Source organism: Saccopteryx bilineata, chromosome 2, assembly GCF_036850765.1.
Source record: "Saccopteryx bilineata isolate mSacBil1 chromosome 2, mSacBil1_pri_phased_curated, whole genome shotgun sequence".
In the NCBI taxonomy this organism is placed as follows: Eukaryota; Metazoa; Chordata; class Mammalia; order Chiroptera; family Emballonuridae; genus Saccopteryx; species Saccopteryx bilineata.
The window spans coordinates 38,097,408-38,119,510 of NC_089491.1; the positions used below are offsets into that span (position 1 = coordinate 38,097,408).

General features: G+C 38.7%; 1 protein-coding gene across 1 annotated transcript in view; it reads right to left on the bottom strand.

Moving 5' to 3' along the window:
* Positions 1-22,103, bottom strand: part of LOC136324243 (phospholipid-transporting ATPase FetA-like) — a 165,122-nt gene that overhangs the window by 75,280 nt on the left and 67,739 nt on the right. Inside the window, exons 7-11 of the mRNA XM_066256826.1 lie at positions 21,134-21,195; positions 2,890-2,962; positions 2,453-2,523; positions 980-1,062; positions 31-189 (exon numbers count right to left, since the gene is read on the bottom strand). Coding sequence (XP_066112923.1) covers positions 31-189; positions 980-1,062; positions 2,453-2,523; positions 2,890-2,962; positions 21,134-21,195 — 448 coding nt within the window. The remainder of the gene's footprint in view (positions 1-30; positions 190-979; positions 1,063-2,452; positions 2,524-2,889; positions 2,963-21,133; positions 21,196-22,103) is intronic.

The following is a 22,103-nucleotide window of genomic DNA, read 5'->3' on the forward strand; positions in this document are numbered from 1 at the left end:
GGGTCTAACCGTGGCTCTAGGGAAACATACCAGTATAAATTACTAAGCCATAGCACCAATCTGTATTCCTGATGACACATCCTCGGAGCAGCAGCTTGTCATGGTCCAGGAAGTAGGTATTTCCCTTATATGTCAGTACTCCTGTGAATTTGTCCAACTTGTCATTGGGAGAGTCACATTTCACTTTTCCTGAAAAAAAAGAAAAAAAAGTAAGACTCCTGGCTCTGTAATCTTAGGCTTTTCCTAACAGAATAGAAGGAAACTTAACACAAAAGAGGAAAAAACATCCCTCTTTCAAAAAACATATATATCTTTTTCCTATCCTCTCTCAGATGTTGCCCATTTCTTACCAGCTCCCTTTAGAAAGGCAAACCAATGTTTCTGGGCATCAAAGGAGAGTAATTCTGTCTGTGACATGGTTATCCAGAGAGAGTCATGGATGGGAAAACCCACATGATCACTATCAGTACTGCTAGATAATATGAGCTCTGAATCTGAAAAAACTAAAAACTACTTAACTTAAAGCAAACCTAGTATTTTTCAAATGAAGAGTTTGACTTTTTTCCTGGTTAGTAAAGCAAAATATGCCCTTTGTAAATGTTTATAATATTAAAAAGAGAAAGAAGTAAAATTTACCCATTGCCTAGATACAAGTGCTAGTAATCTTTTGAATTCACCCTTCCAAAAATAAAAAAGAATTCATCCTTCCAAGCACATCCTTTCTACATATGTACTCATAAACATATATGTTTCAAAAAACAAGTTTATGCTATATATGCTATATACACTAAGCATAGTTTATTGTAATTTCCCCAGTTATTAGTGTTGCAAATATTTTTTCCATGTCAATAAATTTCAACTTGAATATTGTTTTTAAAAAGTTATACAGAAATCAATATATGAATATACCATACTTTATTTAACCAGTCCTCTACTGATAAAAATTTGGATGGGCAAACCTATATGTTTGGTAACTCACCATCAAAGGCAGACAGCAGATTCAAGTTACCTTCTAGTTTACTGGTAGCTGAGACGGCCTGTTTCACTTTCAGGTTGGTTTCACTAGAGTAAAGGACACAGTCATCAGCATATAGGACACATACACACCAGAAACACAGTTCCAGTTACTCTTACTTCTTCATGGAGTTTTAGAAAATAGGTGTTGCCAACGGAAGTGGACTATAGGTTTGAGCTGTTAAGAGTCACTCTCACTGCCTGACTGGTGGTGGCACAGTGGATCGAGTGTTGACCTGGGATGTTGAGGTCCCACGTTTAAAACCCCAAACTTGAGTGTGGGTTCGCTGGCTTGAGCGTGGGATTATTGAAATTATTCCATGGTTGCTGGCCCTTGAGCCCCACATCACTGGCTTAAGCAAGGGGTCACTGGCTCAGCTTGAGCACCCTCCCCACCAAAGAACATATGAGAAGCAATCAATGAACAACTAAGTGATGCAACTACGAGTTGATGCTTCTCATCTCTCTCCTCCCTCTTTCTCACCCTTTCTCTCTCTCACTCTCTAAAAAAATAACAACAAAAAAAAGAGAGACACTCCTACTATTCTCTCTCAAGAACAGTGTTGAGGTGGGAAGGCTCTACAAGGAAGCTAGTGTTAGCACAGTCACTCCTCTCTCTCACTGCAACATACCACCATTCTTTTAACCAGCCCATGAGATCTTGCTGATGCTCTAGAGAAGCTGGAGAGACATAACAGTGTGGAGCAGACACCTGCTCCCTTCAGGGATAAGGAGCATGTCCATGTTACTTGCACACCCCTTCAAGTAAACACACTCCTCACTTCATAAATATATATTTATAGGACTCATGAAGGGATCCCAGTTAACCATTTGCTGATCCAGGAATGCACAGAGACAAAATCAAAAATAGAATCCATATTTCAAAAAGTTTGTGCATATCAAGAGGAATAGTTGTAAGAATGCAGATCCATGCAAAACTCTATAGGACGAGCTCTACAGATGGCCTCTATCCTCCTAAGACCTTAGCTTTTGCATGCTAATGAATTTCTACCTTAAATCCTTTATAGAACATGGTGTTTTATTAGTAAACAATTACCTCCATACTCACTCTCCTCCCCTGCCCAGAAACTTTGGAATTCTATTCTGAAATTTTATAGTTCTGTTAACATCTTTTCTGTCACTCCGCATTGTTAAATACAGCCAACAGAGTGTCTCCAGTTTAGAGATGGAGGATATGGAGTTTATTTGCCCAGATTCTGCACCCAGTGAAAGCTCAATTATTGCTGTCAAGAGGTCAGCCTTAGATCTGAGGTCCCAAGAGTCTGGCCTTCTATCTTCTCTTATCTGGACATTTCTAGCCTCTTTGGTACTTCCATCTGAAAATAAAATTCATTCTTTGCATCATGTTCTCCCTCAGTGAAAAATCACTCTAATCTGGCTCAATCTCCTTCATGAACTATTAGGAAGGAACACTTACCCATCCAGTTCTGCTGTTTCTATATAGGTCAGACTGTAGGGCTCACTGCTACAGAGTAATAGTATATCAGCCTGTGGTCAGAAAAGTCAGAAAAGATAAGTAAAGCAGGAGGGCAGACTTTTAACATTACAGTGTGACTAGAGCAGTTACCTCAGGAGCAGATGTTCATCCTAAGAATTTTATAGACATTTGGTTTACTTTCTTTGTCTAGGACCCATCACTGCTACCACACACTCCTATTCTAAAACTTGCCTCTCATTTTCTGTACCTACAGTGAAAGATGGACAAGAACAGGTTTCTTATCACAGGAATAGTTTATCTCTGGAGGCAAAGTGAGGAAGATCAAAGTCACTAAAAGCGATGGTAATGGAAGTGCTAAAAGGTTTCCCTTGTACCCACTCAAAAGAGAAAAAGCCACAGCCCAAAGCGGTACTCACTGTGACAGGCTGATTATTTTCTAATTTTATTATATCTCCCACTTGGATATTCATCCATTTTTCCTCCTCCATCCTGTAAGAAAATAACCCCTGAATGCCTGCTCTGAGAATTCCCCCAATCAAAAAAGAAAAAAAAAAACACACAAAAAAACAAAGCTGAGATGAGGTCAACGCTCAGAGGACCAAACTAGTTTGTGATATATCATTGCTACAATCAAAAATAGGGTCATATTATTTTCAACTCCCAGGGTTACATTTTTTTAAATTTTATTACAAATTCAATTTTCTTTGAATGTTATAATATAAACATAAGTGCTTGTTGCAAAATCACTATATAGCCTTGAACCTTTTTCCTTTGGTTTCAAGTATCATCTCTATGCAGATAAATCTCAATACATTTATTTATTTTGTTCCTAATTTTCAAATCTAGGTGAGAGTACTAAAAAGTGGTAGTTATAAATTTCAAAGAACATATCTGAGTGTTTTATTTTGTCTTCTTTCTTTCTTTCTTTCTTTCTTTTTAAACATTTTTATTAATTTTAATGGGGTGACATCAATAAATCAGGGTACATATGTTCAAAGAAAACATGTCCAGGTTTTCTTGTCGTTCAATTATGTTGTATACCCATCACCCAAAGTCAGATTGTCCTCCATCACCTTCTATCTAGTTTTCTTTGTGCCCCTCCCCCTCCCCCTTCCCCTCTCTCTCCACACCCCCACCCCGTAACCACCACACTCTTGTTCATGTCTCTTAGTCTCATTTTTATGTCCCACCTATATATGGAATAATGCAGTTCTTGGTTTTTTCTTTTTTTTATAAATAAATTTTTATTAATGTTAATGGGATGACATCAATAAATCAGGGTACATATATTCAAAGAAAACATGTCCAGGTTATCTTGTCATTCAATTATGTTGCATACCCATCACCCAAAGTCAGATACTCCTCCGTCACCCTCTATCTAGTTTTCTCTGTGCCCCTCCCCCTCCCCTTTCCCTCTCCCTCCTTCCCTCCCGTGCACCCCCACCCCCACTCTCAGTAACCACCACACTCTTGTCCATGTCTCTTAGTCTTGTTTTTATGTCCCACCAATGTATGGAATCATGTAGTTCTTCGTTTTTTTCTGATTTACTTATTTCACTCCGTATAATGTTATCAAGATCCCACCATTTTGTTGTAAATGATCCGATATATCATTTCTTATGGCTGAGTAGTATCCCATAGTGTATATGTGCCACATCTTTTTTATCCAGTCTTCTATTGAAGGGCTTTTTGGTTGTTTCCATGTCTTGGCCACTGTGAATTGTGCTGCAATGAACATGGGGCTACATGTGTCTTTACGTATCAATGTTTCTGAGTTTTGGGGGTATATACCCAGTAGAGTGATTGCTGGGTCATAAGGTAGTTCTATATTCAGTTTTTTGAGGAACCACCATACTTTCTTCCATAATGGTTGGACTACTTTACATTCCCACCAACAGTGAATGAGGGTTCCTTTTTCTCCACAGCCTCTCCAACATTTGCTATTACCTGTCTTGTTGATAATAGCTAATCTAACAGATGTGAGGTGGTATCTCATTGTAGTTTTGATTTGCATTTCTCTAATAACTAATGAAGATGAGCATCTTTTCATATATCTGTTGGCCATTTGTATTTCTTCCTGGGAGAAGTGTCTATTCATATCCTCTTCCCATTTTTTAATTGGATTGTTTGTTTGTTGTTGAGTTTTATGAGTTATTTGTATATTTTGGATATTAGGCCCTTTTCTGAACTGTTGTTTGAAAATATCATTTCCCATTTAATTTGCTGTCTGTTTATTTTGTTGTCAGTTTCTCTTGCTGAGCAAAAACTTCTTAGTCTGATGTAGTCCCATTCATTTATCTTTGCCTTCACTTCTCTTGCCTTTGGAATCAAATTCATAAAATGCTCTTTAAAACCAAGGTCCATGAGTTTAGTACCTATGTCTTCTTCTATGTACTTCATTGTTTCAGGTCTTATATTTAGGTCTTTGATCCATTTTGAATTAATTTTAGTACAAGGGGACAAGCTGTAGTTGAGTTTCATTCTTTTGCATGTGGCTTTCCAGTTTTCCCAGCACCATTAGTTGAAGAGGCTTTCTTTTCTCCATTGTGTGTTGTTGGCCCCTTTATCAAAACTTATTTGACCAGCCTGACCTGTGGTGGCGCAGTGGATAAAGCATCGACCTGGAAATGCTGAGGTCGCTGGTTCAAAACCCTGGGCTTGCCTGGTCAAGGCACATATGGGAGTTGATGCTTCCGGCTCCTCCCCCCCTTCTCTCTCTCTGTCTTTCTCTCCTCTCTCTCTCCTCTCTAAAAATAAATAAATAAAAAAATGAAAAAAAAATTATTTGACCATATATATGTGGTTTTATTCCTGGACTTTCTATTCTGTTCCATTGGTCTGAGTTTCTATTTTTCTGCCAATACCATGCTGTTTTGATTGTCGTGGCCCTATAATATAGTTTGAAGTCAGGTATTGTAATGCCCCCAGCTTCATTCTTTTTCCTTAGGATTGCTTTGGCTATTTGGGGTTTTTATAGTTCCATATAAATCTGATGACTTTTTGTTCCATTTCTTTAAAAAATGTCATCAGGCCTGACCAGGCGGTGGCGCAGTGGATAGAGTGTCAGACTGGGATGCGGAGGACCCGGGTTCGAGACCCGAGGTTGCCAACTTGTGCGCAGGCTCATCTGGTTAGAGCAAAAACTCACCGGCTTGGACCCAAGGTCGCTGGCTCGAGCAAGGGGTTACTCAGTCTGCTGTAGCCCCACAGTCAAGGCACATATGAGAAAGCATTCAATGAATAACTAAAGTGTCGCAATGCGCAACGAAAAACTAATGATTGATGCTTCTCATCTCTCCATTCCTGTCTGTCCTGTTTATCCCTCTCATTGACTCTCTGTTTCTGTAAATAAATAAATAAATAATCTTTAGAGAAAAAAAAATGTCATCAGAATTTTGATGGGAATTGCATTAAATTTGTATATTGCTTTGGGTAATATGGCCATTTTGATTATATTTATTCTTCTTATCCAAGAACAAGGAATATTTTTCCATCTCATTGTATCTTTTTCGATTTCCTTTAAAAATGCTTTGTAGTTTTCATTATATAGGTCCTTTACATTCTTTGTTATGTTTATTCCTAGGTATTTTATATTTTTTGTTGCAATCGTGAAGGGGATTATTTTTTTAGTTCATTTTCTAATATTTCATTGTTGGCATATAGAAAGGCTATGGGCTTTTGTATGTTAATTTTGTATCCTGCAACCTTACTGTGTTGGCTTATTGTTTCTAGTAATCTTTTTGTGGAGTCTTTGGGGCTTTCGATGTATAGGATCATATCATCTGCAAAAAGTGATACCTTTACTTCTTCTTTTCCGATATGGATGCCTTTTATTTCTTTCTCTTGTCTGATTGCTTTGGCCAGAACTTCTAGCACCACATTAAATAAGAGTGGAGAGAGTGGACAACCCTGTCTTGTTCCTGATTTAAGGTGGAAAGTCCTCAGTTTTATGCCATTTAATATGATGTTAGCTAATGGTTTATCATATATGGCCTTTATCATGTTGAGACATTTTCCTTCTATACCCATTTTGTTGAGTGTCTTAAACATAAAGTTGTGTTGTATTTTATCGAATGCCTTTTCTGCATCTATTGATAAGATCATGTGGTTTTTGTTCTTTGTTTTGTTGATATGGTGTATTACGTTAACCATTTTACATATGTTGAACCATCCTTGAGATTCTGGGATGAATCCCACTTGATCATGATGTATTATTTTTTAATATGTTGTTGTATTCAATTTGCCAGTATTTTGTTTAGTATTTTAGCATCTGTATTCATTAGAGATATTGGTCTGTAGTTTTCTTTTTTTGTGCCGTCCTTGCCAGGTTTTGGTATGAGGGTTATGTTGGCCTCATAAAATGTGTTTGGAAGTATTGCTTCTTCTTCAATTTTTGGAAGACTTTGAGTAGAATAAGAACCAAGTCTTCTTTGAATATTTGATAGAATTCACTAGTATAACTGTCTGGGCCTGGACTTTTATTTTTGGGGAGGTTTTTAATAGCTTTTTCTATTTCTTCCCTGCTAATTGGTCTGTTTAGGCTTTCTGCTTCTTCATGACTCAGCCTAGGAAGGTTGTATTGTTCTAGAAATTTATCCATTTCTTCTAGATTGTTGAATTTGGTGGCATATAGTTTTTCATAGTACTCTACAATAATTATTTGTATATCTATGATGTCTGTGGTGATTTCTCCTCTTTCATTTTGGATTTTGTTTATATGAGTCCTTTCTCTTTTTCCTTGGTGAGTCTTGCCAAGGGTTTGTCAATTTTGTTGAACTTTTCAAAGAACGAGCTCCTTATTCTACTAATTTTTTCTATAGTTTTTCTGTTCTCTATTTCATTTATTTCTGCTCTGATTTTTATTATTTCCTTTCTTTGGCTGGTTTTGGGTTTTCTTTGTTCTTCTTTTTCTAGTTCCTTAAGGTGTGAAGTTAAGTGGTTTACTTGGGCTCTCTCTTGTTTGTTCATATAGGCCTGAAGTAATATGAACTTCCCTCTTATTACTGCTTTTGCTGCATCCCAGAGATTCTGATATGTCGTATTGTCATTTTCATTTGTCTGTATATAGCTTTTGATCTCTGCGCTTATTTCTTCTTTGACCCATTCATTTTTTAAAAGTATGTTGTTTAGTTTCCACATTTTTGTGGGTTTTTCCCCCTCTTTTTTGCAGTTGAATTCTAGTTTCAAGGCTTTATGATCAGAAAATATGCTTGGTAGAATTTCAGTTTTTCTGAATTTGCTGATGTTATTTTTGTGGCCCAACATATAGTCAATTCTTGAGAATGTTCCATGTACACTAGAGAAAAATGTATACTCTGTTGCTTTGGGATGAAGTGTCCTGTAGATGTCTATCATATCCAGGTGCTCTAGTATTTCATTTAAGGCCAATATATCTTTATTGATTTTCTGTTTGGATGAACGATCGAGAGCCATCAGTGGTGTATTGAGGTCTCCAAGTATGATTGTATTTTTGTCAGTTTTTGTTTTTAGGTCAAGAAGTAGCTGTCTTATATATTTTGGTGCTCCTTGGTTTGGTGCATATATATTAAGGATTGTTATGTCTTCTTGATTCAGTGTGCCCTTAATCATTATGAAATGACCATTTTTGTCGCTGAGTACTTTTTCTGTCTTGTAGTTAGCATTATTAGATATGAGTATTGTGACACCTGGTTTTTTTTGGATGTTATTTGCTTGGAGTATTGTTTCCCAGCCTTTCACTTTGAATTTGTTTTTATCCTTGTTGCTTAGATGTGTTTCTTGCAGGCAACATACAGTTGGATTTTCTTTTTTAATCCATTTTGCTACTCTGTGTCTTTTTTTTCATTTTTCTGAAGCTGGAAACAGGGAGAGACAGTCAGACAGACTCCCACATGCGCCCGACCGGGATCTACCTGGCACGCCCACCATGGGGCGACACTTTGCCCCCCAGGGGCAATGCTCTGCCCATCCTGGGCATTGCCATGTTGCGACCAGAGCCACTCTAGCACCTGAGGCAGAGGCCACAGAGCCACCCCCAGCGCCCAGGCCATCTTTGCTCCAATGGAGCCTCGGCTGCAGGAGGGGAAGAGAAAGACAGAGAGGAAAGCGCGGCGGAGGGGTGGAGAAGCAAATGGGCGCTTCTCCTGTGTGCCCTGGCTGGGAATCGAACCCAGGTCCTCCGCATGCCAGGCCGACGCTCTACAGCTGAGCCAACCGGCCAGGGCCTCTGTGTCTTTTTATTGGTGAGTTTAATCCATTTACATTTAGTGTAATTATTGACACTTGTGGGTTCCCTATTGCCATTTTATAAATTGCTTTTTGTTAGTTTTGTATCTTGTTTGATTCTTCTCTTTTGTTTTTCTATCATTTGTTTTTGTTTGTATTTCATACTTCTTCTGTTGCTATCTTTTTTAAGTCATGTACTTCTGTGGTGGTTTTTTCAAGGGTGGTTACCATTAAGTAATTAAAAGGGTACCTACCATATTCATTGTAGTACCCTATCTTATGAGTGTTTCTGCACTTCATCATCCTTTGCTACTGTTAATCTCCGTCCTCTCCCCTTTATTTTGCTTCTGTTGTCACAGTTTAAATTTGGTTTTATTGTGTTCTTGGTGGAGCTTTTACTTGTAGTTTTCTTTTGTTTTGTTCTTTGAATCTGGTTGGAAACCCCCCTTTAGTATTTCCTGGAGTGGGGGGTTTCTGATAATAAATTCCCTCATCTTTTCTGTATCTGTGAATGTTTTTATTTCTCCTTCGTATTTGAAGGATAGTTTTGATGGGTATAGTATTCTTGGCTGAAAGTTCCTCTCTTTCAGGACTTTAAATATTGGAGTCCACTCTCTTCTAGCTTGTAGAGTTTCTGCTGAGAAATCTGATGATAATCTAATAAGCCTTCCGTTATATGTTGTATTCTTCTTTTCCCTGGCTGCCTTGAGAATTTTTTCTTTGTTGTTGGTTTGTGCCATTTTCATTATATGATGTGCCTTTGGAGTAGGTTTGTTGTGGTTAAGAAAATTTGGTGTTCTTTTTGCTTCTTGAATTTGAGGCTTTAGTTCTTTCCACAGGCTTGGGAAGTTCTCATCTATTATTTGTTTGAATATGTTCTCCATTCCATTTTCTCTCTCTTCTCCCTCTGATATACCTATTATTCTTATGTTATTCTTTTTGATGGAGTCAGACAATTCCTGTAGGGCTTTCTCATTTTTTTTTAAAATTTTTGAGTCTCTCCCTTCTTCTCTCTGTTGTGCCTCAAGTTGCTTGTCTTCTATGTCACTAATCCTATCTTCTATCTGGGCTGTTCTATTAGCTAAGCTTGTTACCTCGTTTTTCAGTTCATGAATTAAGTTTTTTTATCTCTGTTTGATTTGTTTTATAGTTCCAATTTCCTTGGTAATATATTCTTTGTGTTTGTTGTTTTCTGAACTCCCTAAATTGCCTTTCTGTGTTTTATTGTATATCTTTGAGCATTTTTAGGATTTCTATATTAAATTCTCTGTCATTTAGCTCTAAGGTTTCCAATATATTAAATTTTTTCTCCATAGATTTTTCCACATTTATCTGTGCTACTTCTCTATTTTTTGTATCCATGATATTCCATTTCCTTTTTCTTAATGGCATCTGTGGGTGTTCTTGTTGATAGCACTAGTGAGAATTAATAAAGAATAAAAAGGAAAAAAAAGTAAAAAAAAATGGAAAAAAATTTGGAAAAAAAACAATAATATTTTATTATTCCCCCCCTTTTCTTTCTTCTTTTCCCCTCCTCTCCCTTCCTCCTTAGGAAAATATCGTGATGAACTGTGAATTATATTATGCTAAATGGAACAAAAACTGCCTATAACGGAGGACTTGAGTTGGGGGGAAGTGTTCAAGGGGCAAAAAAGGAAGTAGGGACCCACAAAATGCAAAAAAGGAAAACATTTGGGTTAAGTATAAAATGATTTGCTTGTAAGTGCTGGTCGACTAAGAGATATAATGAGAGGGTAAGAGGGAAACAGGAAAAAGGAAAATAAATAACTATTGTATTAAGTGGAGAAAAAACTAAATGGAATGGAGATCCTGGGTTGGGAGGAATGCTAATGAGTTAAAAAGCAAAATAAAAAGCATCCAAAATACCACAAAAAAACCCCTTGAGACCCAAATTAAATAATTTGTTTGTGATTGAGGATTGAATGAGAGGAAAAGTAAAAGGAGAAAAGAAGAAACTAATAGAGAGGGAGAAATAAGAAAAAGGGGAAAAGGACAAGAAGAAAAAAGAAAAAAAAACAAAAAGAGAGAGAGAGTTAAGGGTTTTGGAGTGTAACCCTCATGGAGAGTAAGGAAGAAGAAAAGAAATAAAATGTAACACTTATGGGTAGTGTAGTTCAAGAAGAGGAAAGAATAAGACAGGCAGAGAATAAAAGGACCAAGGTGGAGGAAATAGAAATAATAATAATAAAAGCAAGAAGATGAAAGAAACAAAAAAAATAGTGGAACAAGTTATAAAATCTGTGGATTTTTCTTGATTTTGAGAGGTTAACTTCTTCCTTTTTCTTTCCTCTCCCTCTTCCTGGTCGGTGATTCTGTACCCCAGGCTCTGCCCCCGTGGCACACTTAGGTAGAGATTTGCAGTTGATGGGACTCTACGGCGACGTCATATATTAGGCTTCAGTCTCGGTAGTCAAGGCTTGTTAGCGTTTGCAGGCTTTGACAATGAGAGAGTCCGTTTTCCGGGAGCCTCTCTCCTAGTCTCTCCTTCCTGAATTAGCAGCCTGATGATCCAGCTATCAGGCTGCTGCTGCCTCTGCCTGGTGAGTAAGAGGCTCAAAGAGCTGGGCTCTGGGTAAGGCTCTGGCATTCAGAGCCGCCAGCGTAATCAGGCAGGGCTGGGAGCCAATTGCTCTCAAGGTGACTTTCTATGAGCCTCCAGGCCTGTTCAGCACGCCTAGCACTCTGTGGGACCACTCTCCCCAGGCTTTCTGCATTTTGCAACCTGTTTTGGCTGGGAAGAAGATGCTCTAGTCCGGGGATCTCAAACTCGCGGCCTGCCAAACAATTTTGTGCGGCCCGCAGACTAATCCACGGGCTTACTTAATTTTATCCAAAATATTTTGAACTTCGTGGATTAGTCTGCGGGCTGCACAAAATTGTTCGGTGGGCCGCATGTGGCCCGTGGGCCACGAGTTTGAGACCCCTGCTCTAGTCGCTACAGGAAGTCTTAATATCTGTCAAGTCCCTCTTTTTAGAGTATATCCCTGAGTATGAAAGCTCTGCCAATCAGAAGTTGCCTCTACCCCTTTAGCAAGAGGCACTAAAAAATATCACGCCTCTTGTTTTAGATTGCTGAACTGAAAGAGATCTTGTCAATTAGAGCCACATAGGTCAGTTGGGAGGTGAGCAGACTGTGGGTTAAGCTAATTTCAGTGATTGGATCCACCGATCTGCTCCAGAAAGGACTGCAAGCTGCCTGCGCACCCCTCCCCTGATGCTTGATTGTTAGCTTGAATGGCTGGGTGAGACACCCTGCCTACCTAGAGAAGCTCGAGCATAGGGAAGTTCGCTTTGGTGCACTCCCCACGCACTGCTGGCAGCCGCTGCTCGTGGCGTGAGCATTTGCTCATGTGGGCTGATTCACCACAGGCACACTCTTTCCTCGGCTTGAACGAACGTTCGTGCCGGAGCCTAGCTATCTCCACACCCTTGGCCCCCCCTGACTCTCAGTTCCAAGTGAAAGCAGCCTTTGCTCAGGTTAGTAAGGAAGGCAGAGTGTTCCTTTGTCCAACTTATTTCCTTCAGGGTTGATTATATATTTAGTCAATTTTTCGCTCGATCATACCTTTGTTTTCAGTGTGTGGGACACCCGGATGCTTCAGGGATAGATTTTTCTGTCTTTGGTTGATGAACTTGTTGAAATTTTGGGGAGATTTGTCAGTCACGCTCCTCACGGCGCCATTTTTCTGATGTCACTCTCGTTTTTTTCTGATTTACTTATTTCACTCTGTATAATGTTATCAAGATCCCACCATTTTGTTGTAAATAATCCGATGTCATCATTTCTTATGGCTGAGTAGTATTCCATAGTGTATAAGTGCCACATCTTCTTTATCCAGTCATCTATCCAGTCTTCTTTTTTTATTTTTTTAAGCTATTGATTTCTGGGGGTGGGGTGGGTAGGAGCAGGAAGCGTCAACTCACAGTAGTTGCTTCCTGTATGTGGCTTGACCAGGAAAACCCAGGGTTTTGAACCAGCAACCTCAGTATTCCAAGCCAACGCTTTATCCGCTGCACCACCACAGGTCAGGCCATTTTATTTTGTCTTGATTCGACATTGATTTTGCTAGTTTTCTGACATTCTGTCTGCCATGATTTTCACTAGCAGAACATGACACCACAGTATTCTTGCTTCTCCTGGAGACTTAAAAGTTTATGTAAAAGCTTACATGTGCTTTTATTTTATTTATTTTTAATTAAATTTATTGGGGTGACTGGTTAATAGGATCATATACGTTTCAAGTATACAATGCAATATACAGATCATAGAAATGTACACTTGTACATAAGCTTTTAAATGTATGTTTTTAAAAAAATTTTAAACATGTCACATATTTACATTATGTTTGTCATTGTATTGTTATTATTTTTGAGAGAGAGAGAAAGGAAGGGAAAGAGAGGGAGTGAGAAGCATCAATTCATAGTTACTTCACTGTAGTTGTGTTTGTGCATTGACTGCTTCTTGTATGTACCTTAACTGGGAATCTGACTGGTGACATTGGGCTCAGGTCAAGCCAGTGACCCCTTGCTCCAGCTGGCAACCTTTGGGCTCAAGCCGGTAACCTTAGGATCATGTTGATGATCCCATGTTCAAGTTGATGAGCCCATGCAAAAGCTGGTGACCTCGGGGTTTCAAATTGGCAACTTTAGTGTTCTGGGTTGATACTAGTGGTTTGCCACCACTGGTCAGGCTGTTATATATGTTTTTAAAACAAAAATTTACATTTTGTTACATAAGGAGCTGTCAACCTATTACTACACTGTTCCTGGACATTGTAACAATCATGTGTCCCAGATTTAGGAGCGGGGGAGATATTCCCTCCTGATTTAAAATATTCAATCCTGTTGTGGCATAGGTACACTTTTAATTTCCAAGTATTGTTTTAAACTTTTGGTTTAGAAAACTTTGTCATATAGCTAGAGAAGGCATTGCTTTCACTCCAGAGGAGATCATTCACATTATATTTTCTGTTTTAAGTGAATAGTACTTTCTGAAGTTCTGTAATATCTGGTATTTTTTTATACAAATACTTGGAAATGATAGATAATATAAAGCCAACATTCTTTCAAAAGCAAGGGTATATTTAACACAAAGTTAGGAGGCAGGAAAAAAGAGGAATGAAATCCAGAACAGAAGCTGTTCTTGCCCTAAGTGGGGGAGGGGATTGGCAGTCTTAATAATTAGTAACTTAAGTTTTACTTTACCCCACCAAAGGGATATGAAATTACACTTTAGGATACTGAGAGGCAGGGAGTTGGAACTAAGAATCCCTCATAAAGCCAGGACTCTGGAAGAGCAACACCATTAGGAAAAAGGTGGCCTAAAAAAAAATCAACTCACTGTCAAGAAAGTTTGTCTATCTTACCCTGGAGGGTTTGAGGTGAGGGAGTGGAGGACTCCCCTGAGAATCTGTAACCTCATGAGGTTATTATTTCTATTTATTTCAATATTTTCTTTTTTTTTCTTTTCCTATTTGAGAGGAGGGGAGATAGACAGACAGAATCCCACATGCACCCTGACCAGGATCCACCTGGAAACTATCTGAGGCCAATGCACTGTCCATCTGGGGCCGTGCTCACAACTGAGCTATTTTTAGCACCGGAGGCTCTATGGATCCATCCTCAGTGCTTAGGCCAATACACTTGAACCAATCGAGCCCTGGCTGCAGGAGGTGACATAGAGAGAGAGAGACAGAAGGGCAGTGGTGGGATTCAGCCAGTTCTTGCCCTGGTTCAGCAGAACTGTTACCTAATTTTTTGTTGAGTTCAGCAAACTGGTTGTTAAAATGGCACTTGTAATCAGAGTTCTCTCTAAGGTAGGCACCTGGGCAGCCGCCCAATGTGGAAATCACAAATTTACATTCCTTACTCTTTTTTAATGTTCATCTGTGCAACAGCGTATTCTAAGTGCTCATAGTAATGTTTATTCCCTCCATAGGTGAAAATACATGACAAGACTATGCCTGTAATATTTATTTATTCATTTCATAAAACTCATTATACCTTTGATGAAATACTACATTTTAATTCCCTTGCATTTGTTACTTCAGTAAACAAACATAAAACGTAAGAAAAAAAGTGCCAAACAACCAGGGCGTGACAAGCTGTCATTTGTTTCAGGTTTATATTGTGCCCAAAATTCTGAGATATTATGAGTATTATTTAATATTTTTCATTAATATTTTAAAACTCTTTCTTATAATCTAGTTTTGTGTACGTCTTTTATTGTTCTTATTTAAGTATTAAATGCATGAAATAATAAACTACCTTTCTATATACCTTTTTTTTGTACTTAAAATGGTCATTAGGTCAGAGAACTGGTTGTTAAATTATTTTTTTAATTATGCATCATTTTCTTTTTTATTTTTATTATTTATTTATTTTTAATAGTTTTATTTAGACAGTCAACTTTAACGGGGTGACACTGTTCAACCATAACACACAGATTTAGAGAAAACATCTCCAGATCATTTTGACATTCTATTATGTTGTTTACCCATCACCCAAAGTCAAACCGTCCTCCTTCACCTTTCATTTGGTTTCCTTTATGTCCCGCCCCTCCCATCCCTTTCTTCTCCTCCCTCCCCCTCCCCCTGGTAACCACTGCACTCTTATCTATCTCCATGAGTCTCAATTTTGTGAACCACCTATGTATGGAATCATACAGTTCTTAGTTTTTTCTGATTTACTTATTTCACTCACTATAATGTTATCAAGATCCATCCATGTTGTCGTAAATGATCCTACATCATCATTTCTTATGGTTGAGTAGTATTCCATAGTATATATGTACCACATCTTCTTTATCCAATCCTATATTGAAGGGCTTTTCGGTTGTTTCCATGTCTTGGCCACCATGAACAATGCTGCAATGAACATGGGGCTGCATGTGTCTTTACATACCAATGATTTTGTTTTGGGGGTATATACCCAGTAGAGGGATTGCTAGGTCATATGGTAGTTCTATTCTTAATTTTTTGAGGAACCACCATACTTTCTTCCATAATGGTACATTCCCACCAACAGTGAATAAGGGTTCCTTTTTCTCCACAGCTTCTCCAGCACTTGTTATTACCTGTCTTGTTGATAATAGCTAATCTATCAGGTGTGAAGTGGTATCTCATTGTAGTTTTGATTTGCATTTCTCTAATAGCTAGTGAAGATGAGCATCTTTTCATATATCTATTGGCCATTTATATTTCTTCTTGGGAGAAGTGTCTCTTCATGTCTTCTTCCCATTTTTATTGAATTGTTTGCTTGTTTGTTGTTGAGTTTTGTGAGTTCTTTATATATTTTGGATATTAGCCCCTTATCTGAGCTGTTGTTCAAAAATATCATCTTCCATTTAGTTGGCTGTCTGTTTTGTTGTCAGTTTCTCTTGCTGTGCAAAAACTTCTTAGTCTGATATAGTCCCATTCATTTATCTTTGAAGTCAAATTCATAAAATGTTCTCTACGGCCAAGGTCCATGAGTTTAGTACCTATGTTTTCTTCTACGTATTTTATTGTTTCAGATTTTATATTTAGGTCTTTGATCCATTTAGAATTATTTTTTGTACAAGAAGACAAACCGTAGTCGAGTTTCATTCTTTTGCACGTGGCTTTTCAATTTTCTCAGCACCATTTATTGAAGAGGCTTTCTTTTCTCCATTGTATGTTTTTGGCTCCTTTATCAAAGATGATTTGGTCATATATATGTGGTTTTATTTCTGGGCTCTCTATTCTGTTCCATTGGTCTGAGTGTCTATTTTTCTGCCAATACCATGCTGTTTTGATTATCATGGCTCTGTAGTATAATTTGAAGTCAGGTATTGCAATGCCCCCAGGTTCATTCTTTTTCCTTAGGATTGCTTTGGCTATTTGGGTTTTTATAGTTCCATATAAATCTGATGATTTTTTGTTCCATTTCTTTAAAAAATGACATAGGAATTTTGATTGGAATTGCATTAAATTTGTATATTGCTTTGGGTAATATGGTCATTTTAACTATATTTATTCTTCCTATCCAAGAACAAGGAATATTTTTCCATTTCATTGTGTCTTTTCGATTTCCTTTAACAATGCTTTGTAGTTTTCATTATATAGGTCCTTTACATTCTTTGTTATGTTTATTCCTAGGTATTTTTTGTTGTTGTTGCAACCGTAAAAGAGATTATTTTTTTGAGTTCATTTTCTGAAGTTTCATTGTTGGCATATAAGAAAGCAATTGACTTCTGTATGTTAATTTTGTATCCTGCAACCTTACTGTATTGGGTTTTTTTTTTTGTATTTTTCTGAAGATGGAAATGGGGAGGCAGTCAGACAGACTCCCGCATGTGCCTGACTGGGATCCACCCGGCATGCCCACCAGGGGACGATGCTCTACCTATCTGGGGCGTCGCTCTGTTGCAGCCAGGGCCATTCTAGTGCCTGAGGCAGAGGCCATGGAGTCAGACAATTCTTGTAGGGCTTTCTCATTTTTTTAAATTCATGAGTCTCTCTGTTCTTCTCTCTGTAGTATCTCTAGTTGCCTATCTTCTATGTCACTAATTCTCTCTTCTATCTCGCCTGTTCTATTAGATAAGCTTGTTACCTCATTTTTCAGTTCATGTATTGAGTTTTTCATCTCTGTTTGGTTCTGTTTTATACTTTCAATTTCCTTGATGAAGTATTCTTTTTGTTCATTGAATTGTTTTTTGAGCTCACTAAATTGCCTTTTAGAGCTTTCTTGTATTTCACTGAGTATTTTTAGGACTTCAATTTTTAATTCCCTGTCATTTAACTCCAAGGTTTCCATGTAATTGAAATTTTTTTCTAGAGACTTTTCATCATCTATTTGAGCTACATCTCTGTCTTTTGTATTTATGATATTTGATTTATTTTTTCTTAATGACATTTGAGAGTGGAATTGTTAATAACACTAATAAGAGAAAATTAAGAAAGTAAAATAAAAGTTGAAAAAATAGTGAAAAAAATGAAAATTCTATAATGGTAAGTGGAACAAGTACAGAGAACAAGGAATAAAAACTGAGGAGAGATGAAAAAATAGAGAACAAATGAAGTAAAAAACAAGCAAATGTCACAAGGAAATTATGAGTCCAAAATATAATAATTTGATGATAAATGATGATCAGATGAGAGCAAAAGAAAAAGATAAAGGAGAAGAAACAAGAAGGGAGAATAAAAAGAAAGAAAGGACAAAAAATAAAATATAAAACAAAGAGAAAGAAAATGAATAAAGAAAGAAAAAAACCAGAAGGTTTCTGAAATGAAACCCTCACAAAAAACAAAAATAAAAATGTAACAACTGTGGATAATGTAGTTCAAAAGAAAAGTTATTTAAAAAAAAAAAAGCCCTGGCCAGTTGGTTCAGTGGTAGAGCATCGGCCTGGCGTGCAGAAGTCCTGGGTTCGATTCCCGGCTGGGCACACAGGAGAAGCGCTCATCTGCTTCTCCACCCCTCCCCCTCTCCTTCCTCTCTGTCTCTCTCTTCCCCTCCCGCAGCTGAGGCTCCATTGGAGCAAAGATGGCCCGGGCGCTGGGGATGGCTCCTTGGCCTCTGCCCCAGGTGCTAAAGTGGCTCTGGTCGTGGCAAAGCGATGCCCCGGAGGGGCAGAGCCCTGGTGGGCATGCCGGGTGGATCCCGGTCGGGCGCATGCAAGAGTCTGTCTGACTGTCTCTCCCTGTTTCTAGCTTCAGAAAAATACAAAAAAAAAAAAAAAAGAAAGAAAAAGGAAAGAAGTAAAAATGACAAAAACTGTTAAAAAATGTGTAATTGTTTTCTAGTTTTGAGAGTTCTAGTTTCTTCTTTTTTTTTTGGCAGGTGGCACTGTACTACAAGTTTTTCCTCTGTGGCTCTTGGGCAGAGATTGGCAAGTGGGGCTTGTTAGAGCTTTGCAATTATCTAGTAATGGGAGTCTCAGTTTTCCATGTGCCTCTCCGCACGTCCCTCCCCTGAGCAGGCAGGGCAGGGCACAGACCAAGGACCAAGTTCTTTTCTGTTACACACAGGCAAAATTCTATGGGTTGGTGGGCTTATCTGGCATGCCTCAGTGCAGCACAGTTTTCATCTCTATGGACTTTTCCGCTTGCACTGCTTGGTAGCCTGCAAAAGGCCACGTGTGTGTCCAGCTCCCATGACTGCAAACAGACGGTTGCAGCTGCCATTCAGGTGCCCAGCTGGGCATCCTCAGGCCACAGGTCATGGCCTGTGTGCGGGCCCAGCACTGGAGATCATGGAGTTGATAATGCTCAAAGATGCTGGTAACCCTGCAGGTGCCTACTGTTCGGGATCATGGAGCCAGAGTGCCCAAAAATGCTGGTGCTCACGCAGGTGCCTGGCGTTGTTAATCTCGGGCAAAGCACCTTGGCAGGTGTTTGCACTCGCTCGCTTCCTGTGCTGGTGATGCTAGGTGGAGCCTAGCACACCTGTCTGCGCCCTGTGCAGGGGATCATGGAGCCAGAGTACCCAAAAATGCTAGTGCTCATGCAGGTGACCAGTGTTATTAATCTCAGGCAAAGCACCTTGGCCCATGCGCGTGCCCGCTTGCTCCCTGTGCTGGTTGATGCTAGGTAGAGACACTAGTGCTGCTGGGAATACACAAAGATGCTGGCGCCAGCCCACACAGGCACCCCGTGCTGGTAATTTTAGGTGGATTCCACCACCCATGGTGCATGCCCAGTGTCTGTGATCTCAGCCAGAGCCGGCCTGTTCTTTCCTTTGTTTGGGTGCCCGCCCTATCTCCGCTCCATACCCACTAGCTCCCTCTCTCCTCTTTTCGGGGCTCCAAACAAAAGTGCCCTACCTCAGATCAGCACGGAAAGCGAAATTCCCTGTCCTCTGTTTTATATATTCAGCCACTTTTTCACCCAATCATACTTTTGTCTGGTGTGTGTAAACTTTGGATACTCCTAAGGTTTTTTTTGTTTTGTTTTTTCTTCTCTGTGTTTAGTTGTTAAATTTGTTGAAATTTCAAGGGGAGAGCATAGGAGAATCTCTCATGCTGCCATTTTTTTGATGGAGTCCCTGGTTGTTAGATTATTTGAATCCCACCACTGAAGAAGGGGAAGGGGAAGGGGTGGAGAACCAGATGGTCACTTCTCCTATGTGCCCTGACTGGGAATCAAACCCAGGACATCCACAGGCTGGGTCAATGCTCTACCACTGAGAAAACCAGCCAGGGCTCAATCTTTTCTTTTTAACCACAACTGCCTTTTTTGGTGGTACTTAGGAGAGGCTTCAACAGATCAAATACTTGAGAAAATAATCCACTATGACTAAAAATCAGCAACCACACACACACAAAAAAAGGATTAGCTGTCCAAGAACTTCACATAATAGAATTATATGATTAAAACTATAGCTACTGGGTGTTCTATAATATATGGTCACCATGAAAAAACACTGGACCTCAATCATGAATACTTTCAGGTTTGTACTTCTTTACAATTATGCTTCTGCACACACTGGTCATTTTTTCTTTCATACAATTTCTATTTAATTCTTCCCTATCTCTCCTTTTAAAAATTAATTAATTGACTTTAGAGAGAGAAGAGGGAAGAGGGTAAGAGAGGATGAGAGAGGATAAGAGAAAGAGAAGGAGAGGGGGAGAAAGAGAAAGAGGGAAACATTGATTTGTTGTTCCACTCATTTATGCATTCATTGGTTCCTTCTTGTATGTGTCCTGACTGGGGATCAAACCCACAACCTTGGCATATGGGGACAGTGCTCTAACCAGCTGAGCTACCCAGTCAGGGTCCCCATCTCTTAAGGCCTAGCACAAACATCACCTCTTCCAGAAAGTCTTCCTTGATTCCTTTAATCAGTAATGATTGCTCATTTTTATTAATTTTTTAATAATTTTTGTACCTCTTATGATAGTCTTCATATTTTGCCATATATAGGAATTATGCCTGCCTCTCTGCATTGTTGCCAAAAGTGAATTGCTCAAATTTTGCAGCACCCCACCAAATATAAACATTTTAGATAGCTATGACCAAACACCACAGCAATGGAGTCAATGCCAATACTTTCTTTAGATTGTTAACAAAAAGATGATCTGACCAAAGGCTATAAAAGAATGGCCAATAAGCCATATCAGAATCTATTGATGTTCTAAAGATAGATGTCTCCATGCTGACCACTGCACTAGTAATATCACTTGCATATTAATATCATGTCATAATTTATTAATTACTTTAAGGTGTATTATTTCATTTTTATTTTCATGAGCATCCTCTAAGGTAGAGAATATGACCCTCTGCTTTTATAAGTAAGAAATATAAGGTCTAGAGAGGTCTGAGGTCAGATTGAAACAAATTCTTTTTATGTCCAATCTGAGGTTCTTTCCACTGTCCTTAACTATCTTTCCAAAACCCCCAACACATCAGCTATTCACAAGGCCAACCCTTTCCCAGGGCAGATTCTACTTAAATGGATTTCCTTGGAAAGACTTACCTGCCATTTTTCAGGACCAGAACAGTATGGTTGTTGACCTGATTGTCATTTTGGTGCCTTTTCTAAAATTATAAAAGAAAATATTCAGGAAATAGAATTGAGTAAACTGCATGTAAAAAGTTAATATTTTGAAATATTATTATGTAGTTCACCCTCCTTGTAATCTTTCTTTACCTCCCCAAGTTCTTCTATCATTAAAACCAGTCCAAGAGACTGATTGCCTCTGAGAAGCTGAAAAGGGAGGTCTAAAAAAGAACCAAGGAAGAAGAAAGAGAGAAAATCTTGGCTTTAAAGATCAAAAGCCAAAGCCTGGGGGATAACAAACAACATATCAAAGGCCACAGAGAAAAGAATGCAAAAATAATGGACAGGATGAGAGTCTCGTACTCCTTGGTAGGTGCAGGGAAAGCTAAGTAACCTCAAGCATATTCCTATCCCACCTCAATCACGTTCCACACACAGAAGCCTACAGTGGATGCAGTGAGAACTCCCACAAACTTTTTCAATAGCAACTCTGCACAGTCATCTACTCAAAGACCAAACAGAAGAGGGACAAATACAGGGTATGTCCTGGTGCCAGGACTCACATGAATTCCCTCCTCTCAGTTGTGATTACTCCCTGGAAAAAGGGCAGGACTGGGAAGGAGGCAGAAAGAATCTTGAATTTGTCAGAATATTCATCCTGAAGAGACTGAGTTCTAAACCAGAAGTAACTGGGTTATTCTGAACTGGCAAGTTAGTTTTCAGCTCTTTAAAATGGGTGCGATGGTGGGGTGGTTGTTATGAGTTATACTGAGTTTAATTATAAATAGTCACAATTGAGAGTTATGACTGAAATGTAAAGCATGTGCTAATTCTGGGTTTAATGAGTTACAGAGTTAAAGATTTGGAGAAACTTTGGACTAAAAAAAATCTATTATGGCAAAGTCAGGACTCTTTCATGGAGGACACAAGTAGGTCAACAGGACTG